At 40.7% G+C, this 20,338-nt stretch overlaps 1 protein-coding gene across 2 annotated transcripts; it reads right to left on the reverse strand.

The window, feature by feature from the left end:
• Window positions 1-113: 113 nt before the first annotated feature.
• On the reverse strand, window positions 114-20,265 carry LOC135263172 (serine/threonine-protein kinase PAK 1-like). 2 transcript variants are annotated; one of them, XM_064350862.1, is made up of 15 exons: window positions 19,751-20,265; window positions 13,145-13,333; window positions 12,773-12,867; window positions 12,541-12,688; window positions 11,887-11,924; window positions 11,540-11,671; window positions 9,434-9,689; window positions 7,205-7,268; window positions 6,683-6,731; window positions 6,049-6,161; window positions 5,397-5,514; window positions 5,110-5,209; window positions 4,516-4,712; window positions 3,969-4,106; window positions 114-2,441 (listed from the first exon to the last, which is right to left on the reverse strand). In XM_064350862.1, the coding sequence occupies exons 2-15, from the start codon at window positions 13,317-13,319 to the stop codon at window positions 2,355-2,357; spliced, it is 1,710 nt and encodes a 569-aa protein (XP_064206932.1). In that variant the 5' UTR covers window positions 13,320-13,333; window positions 19,751-20,265; the 3' UTR covers window positions 114-2,354. The 2 variants fall into 2 exon arrangements, with proteins under 2 accessions (XP_064206932.1, XP_064206933.1); XM_064350863.1 differs by lacking the exon at window positions 19,751-20,265 and adding an exon at window positions 19,566-19,695.
• Window positions 20,266-20,338: the final 73 nt, after the last annotated feature.

The raw sequence follows: 20,338 nt of genomic DNA on the forward strand, positions 1-20,338 counted from the left end.
TGACTCCATAAATAATAAACACTGAAAAAAGGCTGACAGTGAATCAGCTTGTTCAGCCACAGTAAACCACACGGCCACTCAAGCATAAAAAATTAGACTCAAGTTGTAACATGGCATTACAGTTGTTGCCATTTAATGCAGAATCCTTTGGCCTTCCAGCCTTAAATACAATTCATTTTTCTCATTCATTTTTTTGTCCTACTGCTGTGTCTATTATTTTCCCCTTGCAACAAACACCTTAGGTCATCTGTTGCTGTACCTCTTGAGCACAGCGTTGTCTGCTTTAATTGAGACAAACAATCTAAATGATGATGATCTAGGATGAAAATGAGAAGACCAGAAGCAACAACAGCACTCCAGAAGTATGGAGCCACTGGCAACACACAACACAGTAATATTACCACCTTTAAAAGTAAAGAACCAATTCATGCAGTTAGCAGTCAATCTGCCAAGAGCACTAGGAATGACCGCATCCTTTCAGAATGTTTATAAAAAAAAGGAAAGCAGCAGAATTCAGAGGAGACACTGTCTACCTTGGAGCACAGCATGAAATTTAGTTGCTGGGTGCCAGACGTTAGGACACAGTCACAACCCACAATATACATGCTGAATGCTGCAATCCTGTTAGCCTTGTTATTTGTGGATTGTTAAAAGCAAACAGTAGCAGTTTAGAAGAAAATTAGCTATAAATTATTGTTTTGCTTTCTACTACTGCAGTTGAAATGGATAGCTAATTTTATGTGAAATATGTTTTCCCATCAAGTCCAAAATCAAAGCTCAGCTGGTACTCTTCAGCACACATTCCTATACACACACACACACGCACACACAAAAACATGTGCACGAACACGCAGGAACACGTGCACACACACACACACACACACACACACACACAAAAACATGTGCACCAACACATAGGAACACATGTGCACACACACACATTCCATGAATGGCACAGTTTGCCATAAGCTATACTTTCTTGCATAAATTGTGGTCAACTTTTTCATTGAAAATAAAAAAATAATAAGGTTCAAATTCCACAAAGTGATGGAGCACATGGTAAAATAAATAATGAATAAGACAAATAATCTACTCAGCGTAAGCTAGAACATACTGTGAGGTTCAACAGTGTTTCAGATTCTCTTTTACAGTTATAAGCATTTGAACTTTTTTTCAATTTTCCACAGAAGGAATTCAAAAACTACTCAAATTCTTTAGTATTACAGAACACTCGTCCTGGAGACCTCTGACTGTATTGTGTGTCATTTCAACTTATTTCTCTTAATTGTGCTCATTACAATGACTGCCATATTCCAAGAGGTTATGTTGGTTTCCTTCACAGGCTTGTCTGAGGGAAACGCACAGAACCACTGCTTGACCATATATACACAATTACTAGATTGTATTCTATTTTCTAGGTTTGATACTTTTAGAAAGTGGATTCCCACAAAGCAAATTGTTGTAAATAATTAAAACAAAGCCATTTCTATGGTATATAAGGAAGACTATGTCTGTCCTAGTGATGTTTTACCTAGTTTATGAAGGTATGTTTACACTGCATAAAAGCGCCACTTTCAAACATCAGTCAGAGCTTTATGTGTTCATTAATCCCACTGATTGCAGAACAAATACACTGACCAGGACTCAATTGACATGTGTCCTTAACTAACAATTAAATGTGAATCTGTATTTTTGTTCTTTGCCAACTCAGTCTTTTGATTTTTGCAATTACTAAGGAACTTGTCAAACTGAATTTGTGAAGAAGTGCACCGCTATTGTTTATGTTAATTGAATACAGGCCACTGTCATTCACCAGAGAGAAAGAGAAGGAGAGAAAGAGAGTGAGACAGAGGACTTCTACTCCTCCTTGGCCCACTACAAGCAAAAAGAGTGTGTTTGTGTGTGTGTGTGTGTGTGTAAGACAGTAAGAGAAAGGGAGGAATGAGAGAGAGATTTTCCTGATTGAAGCTGGACTGAAAAATATTGCATTTATCAAAACTATTCTCTTTTCAGACCAAAAAAGACTTGAAAAAATAAGAATAATATATTCCATTCTGATAAACAAAAAGAAAAATAAACAAAGACATGGACAGACTAGAGCCTAGGAGATTCTTTCAGAATTTCAAAGAAACGACAGTCACTTAAAGTCCAGGATTAAGTCTTCCAGATCGAGAAAGACTGGTTTATTTTCATTTTGTACTGTCTTTAGCTGCCACCACCTTGGTAACATCCTTGACCCTGTCAAAGGCGCCAGAAGTCCATAGAGAGAATAGATACGTGAATTTGGGGTGGCAGCACACGGCTTCCCTGGGTGAGGGGGGGTGACGGGGGAGAGCGAGACTCCTGCAGCTCAGCTAGTGGCTGTTCTTAGTTGCCTCTTTGGTGGCGATAATGAGGGGGATGAGGCTGGACAGGGGTTTGGCTGCCTTCAGGAACTGGTGCTGAGGAGGGAACACATACAGTGAGCACGTTGCACAAGCACAAGCTGGACAGAAAAGCTGGGTATAAGAAGCTGGACATATTCTATAGTATTTTTGTAGAACAGATGTCATTATGCCCAATTTTCAGATCTGTGGCTGGTGCATGTTATGTGAATTTTATGAAGGAAATAAAAATGTAACAATGTTTTTTATTAGGAAGTTCTTGCTCAATTACCCTTATGGTCTAATTTTGCATTTAAAGGAACTCAGGAATGGAGCATCAAAAAAAAAAAAAAAGATTTTCAGGACATATTCATGAGAAACCATCACAACCACAGACATATATTTATCTATAGTTGTATACTCAGTTTCTACTGAACGTAAACTGCAATCAGCTGTGTGTCAGGCTCACAATGTGCAAAATATCCTGTTGTTTTTTCAATAGAATGAATTATTAGCCCCCTGTCAATGAATGTTAACACATGATATTTTGTATGCTAATGGCCATTGATGTCAAAGAAGAACTCTATTTACCTTCTTTTTACTAAGTGCAGATTTATTCCAATAGGAATTCACAATGAGGATTATGAAATAAAATTTGAATGACTCAACTGTTGTGAAAGGTAATGGTGTTCCTTAGAGATCAGAGTCCTGCAAGCTCTACCATGTCTCACCCAGAACAATGGCTCCCATAACGCTGGGGGAGAATGGGCAAAACAAGGCCCTGTATACTCCTTAGAGTGCAACTGTGTGTTCCTGCCACAGGTATTAATGTTGCAGGACTGTAGGTTGCCTGGAATAGGTTTCTGTTCCAAAAAGCAACAAAGATACTGATACTGTGTTTACAGCAAACAGCTCATTTTCTGTTGCAAACCTAGAAATTAATCTCCTTAAGAGAGCATTATGATCCGAATGGCTGGACAGCACCAGGCATTGCGCTGCAGTGCTTGTGTAACACCACTGGTCTTTGCATCTGAAACCATGGCCAGCTCACATGTCAGGAGAAAGAGTGTTGATCATGGGACTTTAAATCATGGGGCAGGCCGGTTATTCTATGGTGTTAGAGTTTGAGAATGTATTAATGTCCCACATGCTAACAGTCTTAAGTCCATGTGCACGTGTGGGTCCACGCCTGGGGTAATCTTACTGGAGGAACACAGTGAAGAACTGGGGGGCCAATAAACACAGCAGAAGAAGAGAGAGTGTGCTCCATACGGGGGTGTAAGCCAAAGACTTGTGCACAATGTAACAAAATAGCCTTCATTATCCTTAGGCCTATTGACAGAGAAGCGCTTCACAGTAAAACAAAGGTCTACTGTGCTCCAGTCACCAGCTCTACCGCTCTTCATCTCTCGGTATTGTTTTATGAAATTTGAAGTGACAGACTTTTTGCCTCTATATGCACTATTACACTGCAGTAGATCAGAAGACCCAAGTCTGCTTGAATTACTGGCATATCTCAATTGTTCTAAACACCTGGGAAAAAAATGTTAACAAGTGCAAACATAAACGCTCTTTCCTCAGAACTCCTAGCATTGGCGCAGTCACCTGAAGCAGCTCCTTGGCCGACCCCCTCCTCTCCACATCCATCTCTAGGCAACACTTCAGGAAGTCTCGAAATATCACAGACAGTCTCTCTGGGTTTTGTAGTTCAGGAGTTCCATTGGTTGCTATGAGATACAGAGCCTGATGCAGAACAGGAAAATAAATGGGAAAGTAAAATAAATGGACACAGAAAAGTCAGCATTAGCTGACATTGGTTTTAAATATTACCTCAATGAATGACACAGCAACCTCCTCTGGAAGCTATAGCAGGTGTTCCAGTGCATGTTATGCAAAACAAGATCTCCATGATTTCCCATTTACATTTCCTGACTTTTAGAATGATTTAGCATTACTATAACATATATTTTATTATGACATATGTTATTATTTCCTTATCATGTCCCGTTAATGTCTAGCACTGTACCTTTTTTAATTTCACATTTTTATTGGTGTAGCAACTCATGTTAAATGCTTTCATTGGTTGTGCACTTAATCAATAATAGTGAAGTTTTCAGGGCAGTTCCTTTGACAACATGCAGTGACTCCTCACCCTCAGCGGATTCTCGTTGAGGTATGGCGGCTCTCCTTCAATCATCTCAATGGCCATGATGCCCAGGGACCAAATGTCCACTTTGGGGCCATAAGCCTTGCGGGTGACAACCTCAGGGGCCATCCAATAAGGAGTCCCCACCATAGTGCTGCGCTTGCTTTGCTCCGGGGTTATCTGAGCGCAGAAGCCAAAATCAGCTAGGGGGAAACAAAGTGGTAGATGTCAAATTAACTTTTTTTTTTACCAAGAACATTAGTGCACAATGCAAGCTTTCTCTGAGGGAAAATAATACACATATCAAAATGCCATCCACACAGTAAAATATTCTATGATGATATGAGCCCACACTGGATCAAAGGTACTATCAGTATAAAATATATTCTATTATTGTTGATTTTACTCTGAGCATTTTGCTCTGTAATGTATTATTTCTAGGGAAACATGGCAAAGCTTCACAGTGAAAATCTTGACGTCTCAATATTACCCTCTTGTGTCAAAGATAAGGAATTGAAACCTTTTAGCCACACAGTAATGAGCAGACATCATTAGTACTGACTACCAGCTGTCGTCTCTGCAGAACAGAAGTGTGCTTACTGAGTTTCACAGAGCCATCCATCCCAAGCAAAATATTGTCGCTCTTGATGTCTCGATGAATCACCTGGCTTGAGTGAAGGAACTCAAGAGCTTGTAAACACTGAGGAGACAACAGTAAGTAAAAAGAAAATACACTTCACATACACCAATAAGCTTACACACAGTTCTGGGGAGGTTTTTCTGTACAACCTGTTATAACTTTACAATGGGTCCTGATATGGAGCTCAACAATGGGTCACAATAGCTCTTCAATGGGCCCAGGTGGTCAGTAACAGAAATGGACTCACTTCACGACACACTGCAGCAATCTGTGCCTCATCCATACATGTTTCTGTCACCACGTCTGTCAGAGAGCCTCCAGCCAGGTACTCCATGACCACCCAAAGCTCATCTCCAACCAAGTAACTGCAGACAGGCAGCAAATAAGATACACAGTTACACTGGAACAAGAATGAGGTCACAGTTTGGTAGACACATCAGGGTGCCGGAGTATCAAATGCTTGTACATTCATATCCAAGGTATAGAATTTCTGGTGCATATTTAAGCAAATGTATCTAGTCCAAATTGCTTTGGCAAATATCCAGCACTGCATATTGATTACAGTGGATAATGAACTGCCTTTGTGTAGTACCATAAACAAAAATGGACCTGCGGGTACTTTGTGGGAATGGGGTCATTACCTGAGTGATGCACGTTAACCAATCAGAACCAGAGCTCTCATCGCACATTATCTGAGGTAGCGAGGAGGGACTCCTCCAGTTAAACTAGGGAATGGTGGCCAGATTGAGAGGCAGATTGAGGATTGAAGCAGGACCACAGGGAGGTGTTTATTCCTAGCTATAAGCACTGTGGGATATATAATGATAATAGACATTAATGTTAAAAGGCCTCTCATCTGAAGACATGCAAAGATATGCACACTTGTTTGGATAACCCACCTGTCTAAGTAATTGACAATGTTGGGGTTCTTGTTTTCCCTCATGACAAGGATCTCATTAATGATGAGTTCTTTCTTGGGCTGTTGCTGCAGGTTCATCTGTTTGATGGCCACCTGAGGACACAGATACAGTATGGTATATTATTGTGCTTATATCCGTGGTTCATATCATAGATATGTGTCCAGTGCTAAACAGAGCCTTTTTCTTATCTAATTTCCATGTGCACATGCATACTGTAGCCTGTGGTGTAACAGGTATTTAAGAACAAAATACCCTTTCGCAAATGAAAAATTGTAGTGATTTTAAGAACATATAAAATATTTATGTCTAGAGCATATGATATTGAATATCTGCAAAGACGTCTGCTGGGGAACAGGTCTTGATTTTCAAAGGGTGCCTCACCTCAGTGGAACCACAAGCACAGTTCTTATTTTATTATTGTGAGCAGTTTGGATCTAATTAATTCAGCTGAAAAATTGGAAATGGAAACCTAGACGTCAGTTCTTTCAGAATTCAGGAAACCTCACTTAAAATTGACTGAATGGACGTTTAACTCTTCTGGAGTTGAGTGGTTCAGTTTTGTAGCCAGTGTGATAGCCAATAGTGCAGGGACAGCGAGACGGTGATCTCTTACCTCTTGCCCAGTAGCAACATCTATGGCTGTATACACTGTTCCTGATGCCCTGTGGGAAAGAGAAGAGTTTAACCTAGACACCTACCACAAATGCAGTTAAACAGTCAGATGCCACAAGGAAAGGGGAAAAACAATGTTGGGGCAGCTGGGTTCATTCTGTTAAGGCACTATTCCAGCAGGAGCATGTGCTTCTCGGCACTGTCCCAAATGAAGGCTACAACAATGCGCACATCTGGTGAACATGACTGAACCTTCCAAATTGGGAGAACAATGGGAAAATGCTTTAAAAAACAATACTGACATCAAACAATTACAGTAATGCAAATAATAATAATAATCCATGTTTATCCAGGAGCTAAAATCTGCTACATAAAATGATAAATATTTCAGTCACCATTTAGATCAAAATGGATAAAAACATAAAAAAGACCTTGATGAAACCTGTCCAAAACATTACCGGTAAAGGGTGTGCTTGATGAAGGGTTAAGCAGTGAGGTAGGCATGCAGTATTCGCTCACGTACCCCTGGCCGATCTTCTCAAAGTGGGTGTATTTCTTTTTGGGGTCACCCACGCTCACAATACTACCTGTGAAAGAGACATATTTGGGGGAGGGGCACAGACGTCAGAGAATGACAAAAATGATTCATTCGATTGGTTTAAATAAAGCTCAGATAGGCCAAAGCTTTGTAGAAATTAGTTAACAACTGTTGTGATTGGACAAGCTGCTCGGCAGTGGAATTATGGATAAAGATGACCCAAAGTGGAGAGAGAAATTTCATTTATATCTGCAGCAAAAACCAGGTCAGACTATCAGCTAAACTAAAGGGGAATACTGCAGTCAATGTCACTGGGTGTGCTGTGGAATGAGCACTGTCTGCAGTATGGATCAGGGGCAGGACAGACCTGCAGAATAACATCACAGATAAGGGACTATTATTGTAACACAGACTCTCATGTGAAATTTAGCAATCTCACATGGTTGGAGAGAGACTCTGACCTCCCACGGTGATTAGTGACTTATCATGAACTATGACCAGTCTGCAGCATAGACACTAGAGAAGAAAACTGGTCAGGAGGAGATGAAGATGAAGGACTCAACACCATCACTGCTTCGCCAACAGAGGGCAACATTAGCGCATGTTTGGATATATTGTGTATCTAAACAGAAGATTTGTGCATGTACAACCCCTCTCTCCCCAGACACACAGAAAAATAAAAAAATAAAAAACTGACGGATTACAAAAGACACAACGGTAATGTCATGAAATATAGTATTTCATTTGATGTAGTTGATGCTTATAGGTTTATGAGGTGTTTATAGGAACAGATAATATGAATTCTGCAGGGGTCTGGCTAGCAGTGCAGTTGAATTACATTGACTAACACTGAATACACATACTGATCAACAATTATCGACAAGTTCCCGCTGCCTACATTGCAAGTGAGTTTCTCGGGTAGCAAAGTGATTTTATGGCTAATACAGTCAGTAGCCTTATGAAAATAGGTGGGGCTAAACACATCTTTGAGAAGGGTGGTGTAATCCAGACAGTATCACCAGACTTCTGAAAGGATTTCTAGATGCATAATTTGCCCAACAGTGTTATTTATTATTTATTTTTTGTGATATTAGGTAGAAATGTATTATTGTTTTTAGACAATATACTTTATCACAATATACCTGAATGTCTCATAATTGAAATTACTGTAATACTGTATAATGAATCCTAAATGAGCTGATAAGTCAGTATTTACAGGGTAATTGTTTAGCAGTCATTCATCAAATCACTCAGAAAATCTGTGGTAGTCAGCAATAAAAAAGATGTTTTGTATACTAAGACTCCTTATTACAAAAACTTCTCCATTTGGCAAAATGCAACAAGAGTAAAACGTAACAGTCATACTGAAATCATTTTAATTTGTTTGAAACTGTCTGTCTGTGGGGAAGGGCTTCAGGTGTGCATGTGTAAGTGTACAGGTCAGATGTAAACTCTGTAGGTGCTAATCTGGGAATAGTGACCACAGCCTGGGAAAAACTTTACTTAAAATTAGCCAGGCTCAAAAGAATACAAAATAAAAAAGCCATTGTTCAGCTATACATACAAATATATATACTGTATGTATGTACTCATTCTCAAGTACTATAGAGAGAAAGCTAATGTTGACTCCAAATAATTGCATATTATGAAACAAAAGCTTAAAATAGGCTGACCAGATGTTCTCTTTTTCCCAGACATTTCTTCATTTTGGGACTGAAAATATTGTTTTAGGTTTTGCTGGTTCCACAGACCATACAGAAACAAATTTTCCAGTATTACGTTCATAACGCCTGCCCACCCATGTCCTTTTTTAAAAATGCATACCATCACCTCCTCAGACTGGCCAGGAGTGTGAATGGTAGGGTCACTCATAGGCCACCATAGCCCTGGATACAAAACTGGACTGTGACCCAGGATTGTGAAAAACACAGTCAGCAACATACACAATATGGCAAATATGTTGGGTGAGGTAATTTTTCTTCCACTGGAACTAGTAGTGGCTAGCAGCACTGTGCCTTAAAGACTTGAAAGCTAAAGATTATTTATAATAATGCAATATTATAGAGAGCAGGAAAATCCTGCAACAATTTTGTAACACTAATGGATGAAGTCTTTGTCAGGAGTTCAAAGGGTAGCATAGCAGACAGAGAGACAGACACTATCGTCATGGCAGACAGTATGATTTCATTAGCAGTCTGGTCTGAAAGCACTCACGCAGTTTATCCAGAATCTCCTCATCTGACATCTTCTTCTTCTTGATCTTGTCTGTGTTGCTGGGAAGGGTGGGGGCAGAGGTAGAGGAAGAGGAAGAGGGCAGATTGGGGCTGTTTCTTTCTGCAGTAGGAAAGATGGGTGACGTGGCTGCATCTCTGGTGTGGGGTGAGGTGGAAGCATCCTTAGTTGGGGGTGAGGTGGTAGCATCTTTAGAGGGAGGTGCAGGGAGGGGCTCGATCACAGAGCGAGTGTATATCTGTCAGAGGAGTGTAAATATCAGGGGAGGAACACCAGGCAAGTTTCACATTGTGATGTCATTGTATTCTTACGTAGAGGAAGGATTTAGACTGTCACGTGGTTGTGCATTATTCCACTGGCTGTACCACTTCCTTATTTAACATTTATATTACCCATTCTCAGATTAGAGAGCGACCACTCACACCAAGAGCAGTTTCACCAGTTCTAGACTATCCGCATGCCCAGCATCAGATGTTCCCATGGCATGCTGGGACACGACTGGAGTTTTTCCCCTGGAAAAGCTTTTGGATTTTAAACTCCAGTACAGCTGTAGGTTATTACAATAACTGCTTGCTCAGCTTCTAGGGGTCACTAGGAACAGCTGAGTGAGTCTGTTCCATACATAAAACAGAGAGTATATACAGAACTGAACTGTCAAGGTGAAGCACTAACACTCAAAGATCCTGTTACTACAGACCCAGGTTTCAGGAAGTAGCCTATGTAACCATCCACTCTGTCAATCATCCCAACTTCCAATGTAAAGTTCTAACATCCAAAGATCCTGTTACTACAGATGAAGGTCTCTGGAAATGATCTATGTATGCATCCACTCAGAATTACACATATGACAGTGAGATAGTTACACTGGCTTTGTGTGTGTATGTCTGCCAGGACCACAGTGCAAATCTTGGAATCTTATCTTTTCTTACCATCAGTTAGCTTTCATATTTTCAGGATATCATGATAAGTACTTTGGACAGGCAAAGTTACTGGTGTTATAAATGCACTTGTTGTTTATCTCAACACCCTGAGAATAAAAGGCTTTCTATCCAGGGTGTCTAGATTAAGAGCAGGGGACATAATTTACTTCAGAAGTTTTTTTATCACCTCTGTTAGAGTGGTAAACTAACCCTGGTGTAAAATATGATGCAAATATGTCAGCCAGTATTAAACATGAGATGCTGATGTTCTTTACCTCATTAGTTTACCAAAGAAAGTGCTGATGAAATGCGCACACATACACACACACTTACACACTCATAAAGGCATACACACACACATGCACACACACAACCACTTGCGGACACAAATGCATAAGCACACAAACTCTCATAATCATACAGAAGAACATGCAGACAGACTACAGAGGCAGGCATTCTCCCGAGGGCAGATTTCTCTGCCATTGCCTGAAGGAGAAGCAGGGGCAGATGGGGATGATGAGAGAGCAAAAGCTCTTGGCTAAATTGCTAAGAGGTGAGAATGTGCTTGTTTTGAGGGCCTGACTCTTGCATGCATTGTTCACGAGACACCAATGAGCTTAGCATCGGTCTCAATTCTGCAGCATCCCAGGAGGCTGTCACAACTCGTCCAGTAATCCCCACACCCGGCACTGTCAAAGCACAGTCATGTTGCCATGGCAGCAAACCACAAACCACCTCTCATGCACTTCTCTGACAAACAGCTACAGTACATGAATATTACCACCACTAACCACAAAGTATATGTTTAAAATGCCAGGAGGAATAAATATCACTGGCATTTGGCTTAGCTCTTGTTCTTCTATTAACCAATAATGCCACAACTCTCATATTACATAGTATAATTTAAATCTAAACAATACATTTGAGAGAGAGAGAGAGAGAGAGATGTACTACCATCAAGGTCACCAAGAGCCCTACAATGTGGAGTTAGGTGACAGGAGAAGTGGATACAGAGATTCACTTTCTCCTGTATTGTGAAAAATACCCTGTCATTATAAAATATCAAAAAATATTCACAGCAATCACCCCCAATATTAACAAAATTAGTGAATATGAAAAAATATTGTTACTAGAGGGGAAATCAGTCCTTGAATTAACCAGAACTCACAGATTTGGTGTGCTCTGGTCGAGGGGCGACCATAGGTGGGGTGGTGGCCTCATCTTCATCATCCTCATCATCATCCTCTTCATCCTCAGTCAGGGTGGCAATAGCAGGGATATCAGAAAGGGTCTTTGTGCTCTGTAGTGGAGGAGGGGAGTGGGTTGGAAGAACACAACACCTTGTTGCAGTCAACCGCAGCACAATGTCACACTGACACATGCATATGTGTTTCCCTGCTACTCCTTTAACTCAAACAACACTATGACAGTCATGCAAATAGGAGCAGGTAGAGGGCAACCCCTGTAGCCCAGGGGAACTGTGTGCAGAAGCAGCCACAGAGATCAGCCACTTACCAGAACATTCGAAGACCTATGGCTGTCAGAGCTTTTCTCTGTGGATTTAAACAAATGGTTACTCTTCTTAATTTACCATTCTCACAGACTATAGTGTTTATGATTGATTGAAATGGTTTATATCTAATCCTATTCTGTAATAATATGAAAAGACTTTTTAAAAAAGCAACACAAAGTGATTAGCTCCCCAATGAACATTTCTGTGGTGAAAAGTCAAGATGAAAACCCAGTTACATTTGGTTGAAAGTGAAAGTTAGGACTTAGTCGGGTACAACTCAAGCAATATTGGGGTTAACCTCGTCCGTTTATGTCAAAATGTTGCAAAACTTAAATTACCATTGCTCTAGATGTCTAGATTCTGGCTTATGCTCACTGGGTCAAAGCCCTTACTGTTTGCTCTGCATTTGTTTTTTTACATTAAAAAAAATTTTCAGGCATTTAGCAGATGCTCTTATTCAGTGCGACTTACATAGCTTCATTTTTTCACATTCATTCACACATTCAATGCATTAATACATCTGGATATTTACTGAAGCAGTTCAGGTTAAGTGCCTTGCTCAAGGGTGAAACAGCAGTGCCCCGCCTGAGAAAGAAACCTACAACCGCAGAGTTGCAACCTCACTGTTATGCTACACTGCCGCCCTCTGTTCTCACCAGTGAAGCTCATGTACTTCTGGCTGTTGGACGTCTCTGTGGAGTCAAAGAACTTAAGGACATCCAGCACAGCCTGCGGATTCTTCTTCTGCTCCAGCTTGGTGATGTTGGAGGTCTGGAGGAGCCTCGCCCACTGCTGCGGCATGCCCTGTACACACAGAGGCGTGAGGGCAACTATGGGCATAAAAACACACACACACACCGTTTAAACACTGCACGCGCAGCTACTCACGGTGAACTCCCCCGTAATGGCATCGAAGCCCACGTGAATGGTGTGCTCGAAGTCTGAGGGCAGCGAAATCTCTGGCCGCTCCTTCTTCCTGTTATCTGCGAGCAGATGAGTGTATGTGTCAGTGAGACTCCCAAGGGAAGTGTTTTTAATTACACCTCCTGTAGGGACATCACCTGCCACAGACATCACATCTGCTACAGGCACATCACCCGTCAGAAGTATGACTACATTGAAACATAGTGTGTTTTCATTGTGTTGTGCTATTGCTATTTTTTTTACTGCATATTGAAGGACATGGATGGTTATGCTGCACACCAATCCCAACACTTCCCAGTGGCGTTCCAGCAACCCCACCAATCAAGCTCCACTCACTCTTGTCCCCTCCACCCGTGAGGATGGAGCGAATAGAGCGGTCCTTCCTCTTCTTGTCCTCTGGGTTGGGAGGCAGAGGTTTGGATTGGTCCTTGCTGCCGGCTCCGATCATGGTACTGGTGTTCCTCATGGGTGGTGCGGGAGGCTTATCCTCCACCTCCCCATTATCAGACATCCTCAGCTGAACAACTGTGTGGCAGACAGATAACAAACTGCAGGGTCAGCTTCTAACCCTACAAAAGCACATTACCAATCACCTGCTTTAAGAGAACAGTCACAGGGTCATAGGGTCAGGATCAGTAGCTGTGAAGACAGGCAACAACTCATGTGGTTCAATCTCCACACACATGAACAGAACCAGTCTGTTTTCATTTATAGAGGCATTGCCCGCTCTTACAAGGAAAGGAAATCCAGTTAGAGGGTCAGCTTTGATCACACTCAATGCATAGTTTAGAAAGTAATTAAGTTAATTTATCCTCTCCACCACAAGCTGCGATGAAAGACATTCCACATACCTGTACAGGCATCATGGGTCCAGGGTCAGAATGATTCCTGAGCCAGAGAGACCAAGTGTATGAAGTCTGGTACACCTGATGACTGCTTGACTGTCACAGTCAGCAATCGCGTCCTGTTAAAACCAACTCGTCCTCATGTCGCAAAACATTTCTGGGCACTACTGAATTTACTAAAGACTTATTGATGAATTTCCAATGGAAGCTTTAGAAAATTAATTTCACGTTACAGTCACACAAAAGCAGTCAGCAGGATCTCTCTGGAGAAGGATTCAGGCACTGGACACACTTCAGACAGGAAGCCCTGATGCACCATACAGAATATTAAATCCCAATACACCAAAGTATCTCAGCTGAAATCAGTTGAAATCAAACCAAAAGCATATCTTCTTCATGCAATGTGACATACTCATGGGGTCTGTCTCTGCTGGAACACAAACAGCAGCAGTGTAAAACTATCAAGTCGAGTATTGTTCTGCTGTGCCAATTTGCTCATTCATTCTGCTGTTGCCGCTGGAGACAAGCGCTTCTCCTGGTCTCAGTTTGCAGTCAACACCACTTCCTCCAGGGATGCCTGCTCGTAAAAGCCATTTCGGCAAAACAGCGTTCAAAGGGTTGCTGCTGGGAGATGGCTCAAGGCAACCCTTCAGGTTCCACACTGCACTCTTTGCTGGTAGTGAGGATGTAAACCAGGAACAGTGGATGAGCTGCAAACTTGTAGTGTACTGTATTCTACCCAAGCAGTCATGGCATCAAAGGAAATAACCAATTAAAACAAATCCATAGACAATAAAACTACAGCAACAGCGGTGAAACAGTAATCGGGTCATGTTTTGATCCAATTTAGATTTTAAACAAAAATCATATGTGACTGCAGCATATGTGGCCCCAGACATCTAGATTAGAATGAAGCCAGGCACTGAAAATATCCCACCCCAGCAGAGCAAAATAAAGAAGAGATGTATGAAAAAAGCCCCAAAAAGGGGAAATTATATACCTGAGAGCACCATTCTTTCTTTTGATGATCTTTCTAATGTGTGTAACTTCAACAGAAATAACATACAATACATTACCAAGGCTCTGCTTTTCATAGAGAAATAAAAGGTCATTTTGCAGTATGTGCACTTTAATTAAAAAATCCCTGGAGGAGGAATGAGAACTTCAAATGTATATTTTAACATAAACCCAGATCACATTCGATTTTTACTAATATTGCAGTCTACCTCCATTCCAAGTTTCCTCAGAGACTGTTTCAGGCTAGTCAGATTTTCCCTCTAATTTTATAGGATTGAAAAGGATAATTGACAGCCAAAAGTGTTGTAATAATGACAAGAATGATCTTATTTTGTTCTGTTTCATCATCTGTCTTTCAAATTCATAATGTACAACTATTAACCCACTAATTGACAGTTTTTATTTTCAACACAATTGAACATTTACACAATTGAGTCTTCACTCAACGTTCCAAGAAATTATTATTGAATTCTTAAGGTACACACAGTTAAAAATGACACCTGGAAAAGTCAGCCCCTTTAAACAAATTTTAGTTTGTATGTGTGACGTAGAGTCATTATGCTCAAAATGTTACTCACTTACAGGTGCTAATAAATATATGGTACTTTGGAGCATACACAGAGTGCTGACTACTTATTCATTCTACTTTTCTCTTCAGCACCTGTCTGAGTTTTTGGATGTGCATGTATTTTCTGTGTTCTATTACACACAAATTCACACAATAACGAAAGCCAATCCAGTGAGCAAAAGCTAGAATCTAGACGTCTAGAGGGGTGGAAGTCTAGGCTGAGACGTTTTGACATAAACGGACTAGCTTAACCCTAATATAGCTCAGGTTTTACCCAGATTACATTACATTACATTACAGTACAGGCATTTGGCAGACGCTCTTATCCAGAGAGACGTACAACAAAGTGTATAACCATAACCTGGAACAAGTATGACGAAAACCCTAGAGAGAAGTACCGGTCCAAGTGCAGGGAACAACTGCATAGTTCAACTTGGACCCTGAAGGTTAAACTGTTTAACACTAACACAAACGAGAACAGCAACAACGCAGTCTATGCAAAAATACAAGCAGTAGTTAAGACAGGTGCATTAACTAAGTCACCTACAAAACAGCTACCTAGTTAGAACCCTAAGCTTACAGTCATTTACAGGGAGGTAGGGAGGGATGGGGAGAGGTGCAGCCTGAAGAGGTGAGTCTTCAGTCGTCCCTTGAAGTGGGTCAGTGTCTCAGCTGTTCTGACCTCCACGGGGAGGTCATTCCACCATCGTGGGGCCAGAACAGACAGGAGACGTGTTCGGGAATTTAGATTTAGCCTGGCTACGCCATAGTTGGTTATAAAACTTTAACTTTTCAACCAAATGCAGCCAGGTTTTCACTGGAACACTTAGACATCTTTTCACTGACTTTTCACCACATAAGACCTCACTGGGAAAAAGCATCAAAGTAGGCTAAGCCAATTTACATCTAAATGAACATGTAAAAGAACTTCAGGTGCCTTGCGTGCGGAGATGGGATGTAGCTGAACGGGAAGGAGGGGGAGGTGAGTAGGGGATATGGACAGTGGGCAGTGATGTTGAGAAAACAACAATGGGCAGTTGGTACAGAAAATAGATAAACACGCACAATCAAACAAAAACCTCAATGATGAAGAAATACTCGGAAACAAAAATGCTGTTATACATGTGAATGCTTCGCTGGTTGGGCAAACACCCCACATATACATCTATGCTGAGGTAGCCTAATTACCTTGGGGATTAATTATGAAGGACACGGTGGATGTATGTAGTCAGAAATACACACCGGTTTTCCGACTTATGTTTTCTATCTGATCAACCCTGAGGAATTAGCTTCAAATAGTTCAGGTGTTGTGCCATTTTTTGACACAGCTACAAATTTCAACTCCCCTTCACGTGAACATGCATGCCAAGCCACACGCTATGCTGTAATCTCTGCTTTCTAGGGGTTTAAGCTCTTCTCTGCTGTTTTTTTTCTCTCTATATGTTTGCTTAATTTCCTGTGCGATGGTAAATGGTAGAGACTTGAAACTTGGTACACTCATCACAAATGGGTGAAATAAATACATATGAAATCTCACCTCAATTGGCGACATGAGGGGTACTATAATTAAAGTTCAAAGTTATACCCATAACTCACCTACACTCTTTGCCCAGTTCATACCACATTTGGCGCTAGCATTCCCTGGAAGCACCCATACATTCTAGCCAAAGGTCCTGAAATCCGCCATATTGGATTTAATGCTAATTTGCATACACATGTTAAACATGTTTTTCACAAAGACTTTATTTTCTTGACTTATTTGCACCAAACCTGGTATATAGCATTAGTGTACATGACTCAACTTGCTAACCATAAACCACATTCATCAAACAATAACTTTGGGAACTGTGAGCCAATGAATTTGAGATTGGGCATGGCCTACCATATTATTGGCCATAACTCACTGACTATTCATCCAATTTTCACAAATCCTGACACAGATGTTTGCAAGAGGCCACTGAAGTATTTCCAAATATGGCCAAGAGGGAGCCACAAACCTTAAATATGCGTTCCTCAAAAACAGCTAGATAGAATTTCATACAATTCAGTACATATGGTCCAGGGCCCTCTATAAGTCTAAATTTTATGTTTGGTTGAAATTTATGAAAGTGAACGTAGTCTATCCCATAATTACCTATTTCCTAAATGCATTCATTATTTTTGATTGCTTAAAAGCATCTGTGGTTGGTAATCAACAAAGCTCCACACCACATATTGCCATAATTGGCCACTAGCTGGCACTATAATCAAGACTTACATGACTTACAAGACTTCATTCCAATCGCTAATTTTGGATAGTGATAGCAGTCCACTGTCGCTATGGGTATTCTATCCCACAGCTCATTCCAATCGCTTTATTTTATCCATCCTTGTCTCCTCAGTCCTCGCCTGACCTGAAAATTGATTGAGGACCGATATCTTTAAGGACATCCCGATCCGTTAAATGCTCCTTGGAGGGGCTAGGAGAAAGGAGCAAAGAGGCTCCCTAATGGATGCTTGAGCAAGGATGCATGGGCTCTTTCCAAAGGCTTATTTTACCTCCTTGTTTTCTTTCCTTGCTTCCTTAGCTCCACCAAATGTTGGACACAAGGAAAGGACTCGAGGAAAGGACATGAGAACAGAGGAACCAAGGAAACGTGTATTGAGCAAATGGAATGTCCTTGCTCAGTCAAGCGTCAGGTTGAAGCCATCTCAATTACAGACATGGTAGATGGGGAGAGGTGGATAAACAGGTCAATCATTTATATGTCACACATACCAAAAAAAAGTTTTCCTTTCCTCCACTCATCTTCTCCCCTTCTTTCCTTCACATGCTTTTGGGAAGAAGATGAGTGGTGGTGGAGGAGTGGAGGAAAGGATGTGAGCGGCAAAAAGAATTGGGATGCACCCCATATCTCCAATACCCATAGTTCAATTCACAACAAATTTGATCAGCATATTCCTTGGAATTAAGTGAACAACGATGCGAACATAATGAAGCTTTAGATAATGCATAAAATATACATAAAATAGTTTTTGCTTAGGCTTTTTTGTTTTTTGTTTGATTTGCACCAAACCTGGTACAAAGCATTAGAATATGTGACCATATTTTGTAACTATAAACCAGCAGTAGTGGACAATAACTATGGGACCTCTGAACCAATGAATTTCAGATAGGGTGTGGCCTGTCAAATTAATCGTTAAAACTCATTGACCATTCATCCAATCCTCACAAAACTAGAATTGATTTACCATATGGTTATTCTTCTCAATACGCCCAGCTATGACTGGTTAATATTTCTCTAAACAATAAATAGTTTCCCATACATCCACAATTCACTGATTCACTATTCTTCTCAGCTCTGTAGAATGTGCATCATTGCACAACATGTCCTATTGCTTGAATATCATTAAATTTCTTATATGCGTGAGATCCTCTGTTCCTTCAGTCTTAAGCCCCTAAACTGCCACGGCTATATTTTTTTGATTAATTTCTCCAATTAAAATGATAATACTGATAATAGTAATAAAGACCTATATGTAAGATTATAGCTATAAACCATGAATTGTAGAATATTTTGTTGAGTGTGGTGGACCATAAACTAATGGGAAAGAAGACACAATGTTGAACATGGTCTTTTCCACTGTAAAGAGAAGTAGTAAGCAAGGCTGAGTAAAGTTTTCATAAGGATATCATTCAAGTGTCACAAACAAAGTTCAAGGTCTGGCACACCAAAATTCCTCTGCAGTGTTAAAACATCTGGAGCGCATAAGTCTTCACAAACATTTCTCAAGCGTACTATCAAGGGAATAATGAGAAGAATCATAATGAGAAATCTGGTTGAAAAAATGGAGAGACCGATTCTGGTGGGTGCGATTTCCCGCAATTCGTTAATTAATATGCTGTCCGTATTTACAAACTTATATTACTAATATTGACAGGGGATGATATAATGGGGGTCAGATTTTAGTAGGTGCAATTTTGAAATCTGTCTCCCCTCCGATATTAAAAATGCAAAGTCTGACCATCAACAAATTCACTATGTATTATCATCTCTTCGTGTGCTGTCTGTAATACCAAACTTTCGTGACCAGTAATGACAGGGGAGGGTGTGCGGAGGGGAGTCATATTCTAATAGAGGCAATTTTGCACATGTAAAAATCTTGTCGCCCTTCCTATAATTCTGGCAAACACCAAATCCAATCATAACAAACACCTGAACTGGCTATTAGCCTTATTTACAAATGTTGGCTGTATTTTCGGCTATAAGATGACATACGTTTCGAGAATATTTTACAGTGAATAATTCCTTGTATAAACATGGAGGAATGTGTAAATCGATATTACCTGACTATAAATAAGCCTTCCCAAGTATCTTCTGCAGGCATTTCTAGGTAGCATCATGACGACATTTTCTCAGGTGCATGTCGCATAAGGCAACATCCCAAAACCTTGCAAATTCCACCTCTTACACAACGCGGTCAATTTAAAATAAACAAATAGCCTGCAAAATCTTGTGCACTAACACTCACCTCCCAGCGTCTCGATTCCGACAAAGCGCAGAGCAGCTCCTTCGACCTGCTTGTTCTTCCCTCTCACGTTCTGTTCATTTGCTTCCGTCACAAGACTCTACTCCCAGGAGCTATTGTAAGGAAAATACAGTAACCTAGGCTACAAATCTGAAGGCTATATGGGTTGCACACGCATTCTGGAATCGGTCACTTCAATAATCAAATTATCCAGGCATCTATCAGTAATTAATTTTACTTTCCGCCCGTCTGACGGAGAAAAAATACCCAATATGCATGAATCATTGGAAAGTGCACTCTGTTGTGAACATATGACAGACCAGTGGTGACGTTATCCGAGCTTACATCATTGCTTGAGCAGTTTAAATAGCCTAAGAAATACGGAGACGTTTTTCCCTGCAGACACTGTTGAATTTCGAAACATTAGTACAGCAGAAATGTAATATCAAATCAGTGGGGTTACGCGCCAATGTTTAATGGAAATATTTGCTGACATTTCCCTCGGTCGTCTTTGTGTGAATCGCGTGTTCTCGCTCGGGTTTATGGTTAAGGCTACACTGACACCTGCTGGCCTATTCTCATATGTGCCAT

Source organism: Anguilla rostrata, chromosome 9 (genome assembly GCF_018555375.3).
Source record: "Anguilla rostrata isolate EN2019 chromosome 9, ASM1855537v3, whole genome shotgun sequence".
In the NCBI taxonomy this organism is placed as follows: Eukaryota; Metazoa; Chordata; class Actinopteri; order Anguilliformes; family Anguillidae; genus Anguilla; species Anguilla rostrata.

Bases quoted from the DNA above. Each gene is read 5' to 3' on its own strand.
- LOC135263172 (XM_064350862.1), bottom strand. From the start codon at position 13,319: ATGTCTGATAATGGGGAGGTGGAGGATAAGCCTCCCGCACCACCCATG. The intron at 7,269-9,433 runs GTGAGTGCTTTC...TCTCTTTCACAG, and splicing joins GGAGATTCTGGATAAACTGC to GTAGTATTGTGAGCGTGGGT. The intron at 5,515-6,048 runs GTGGGTTATCCA...GCCTGTCTGCAG, and splicing joins ATTGTCAATTACTTAGACAG to TTACTTGGTTGGAGATGAGC.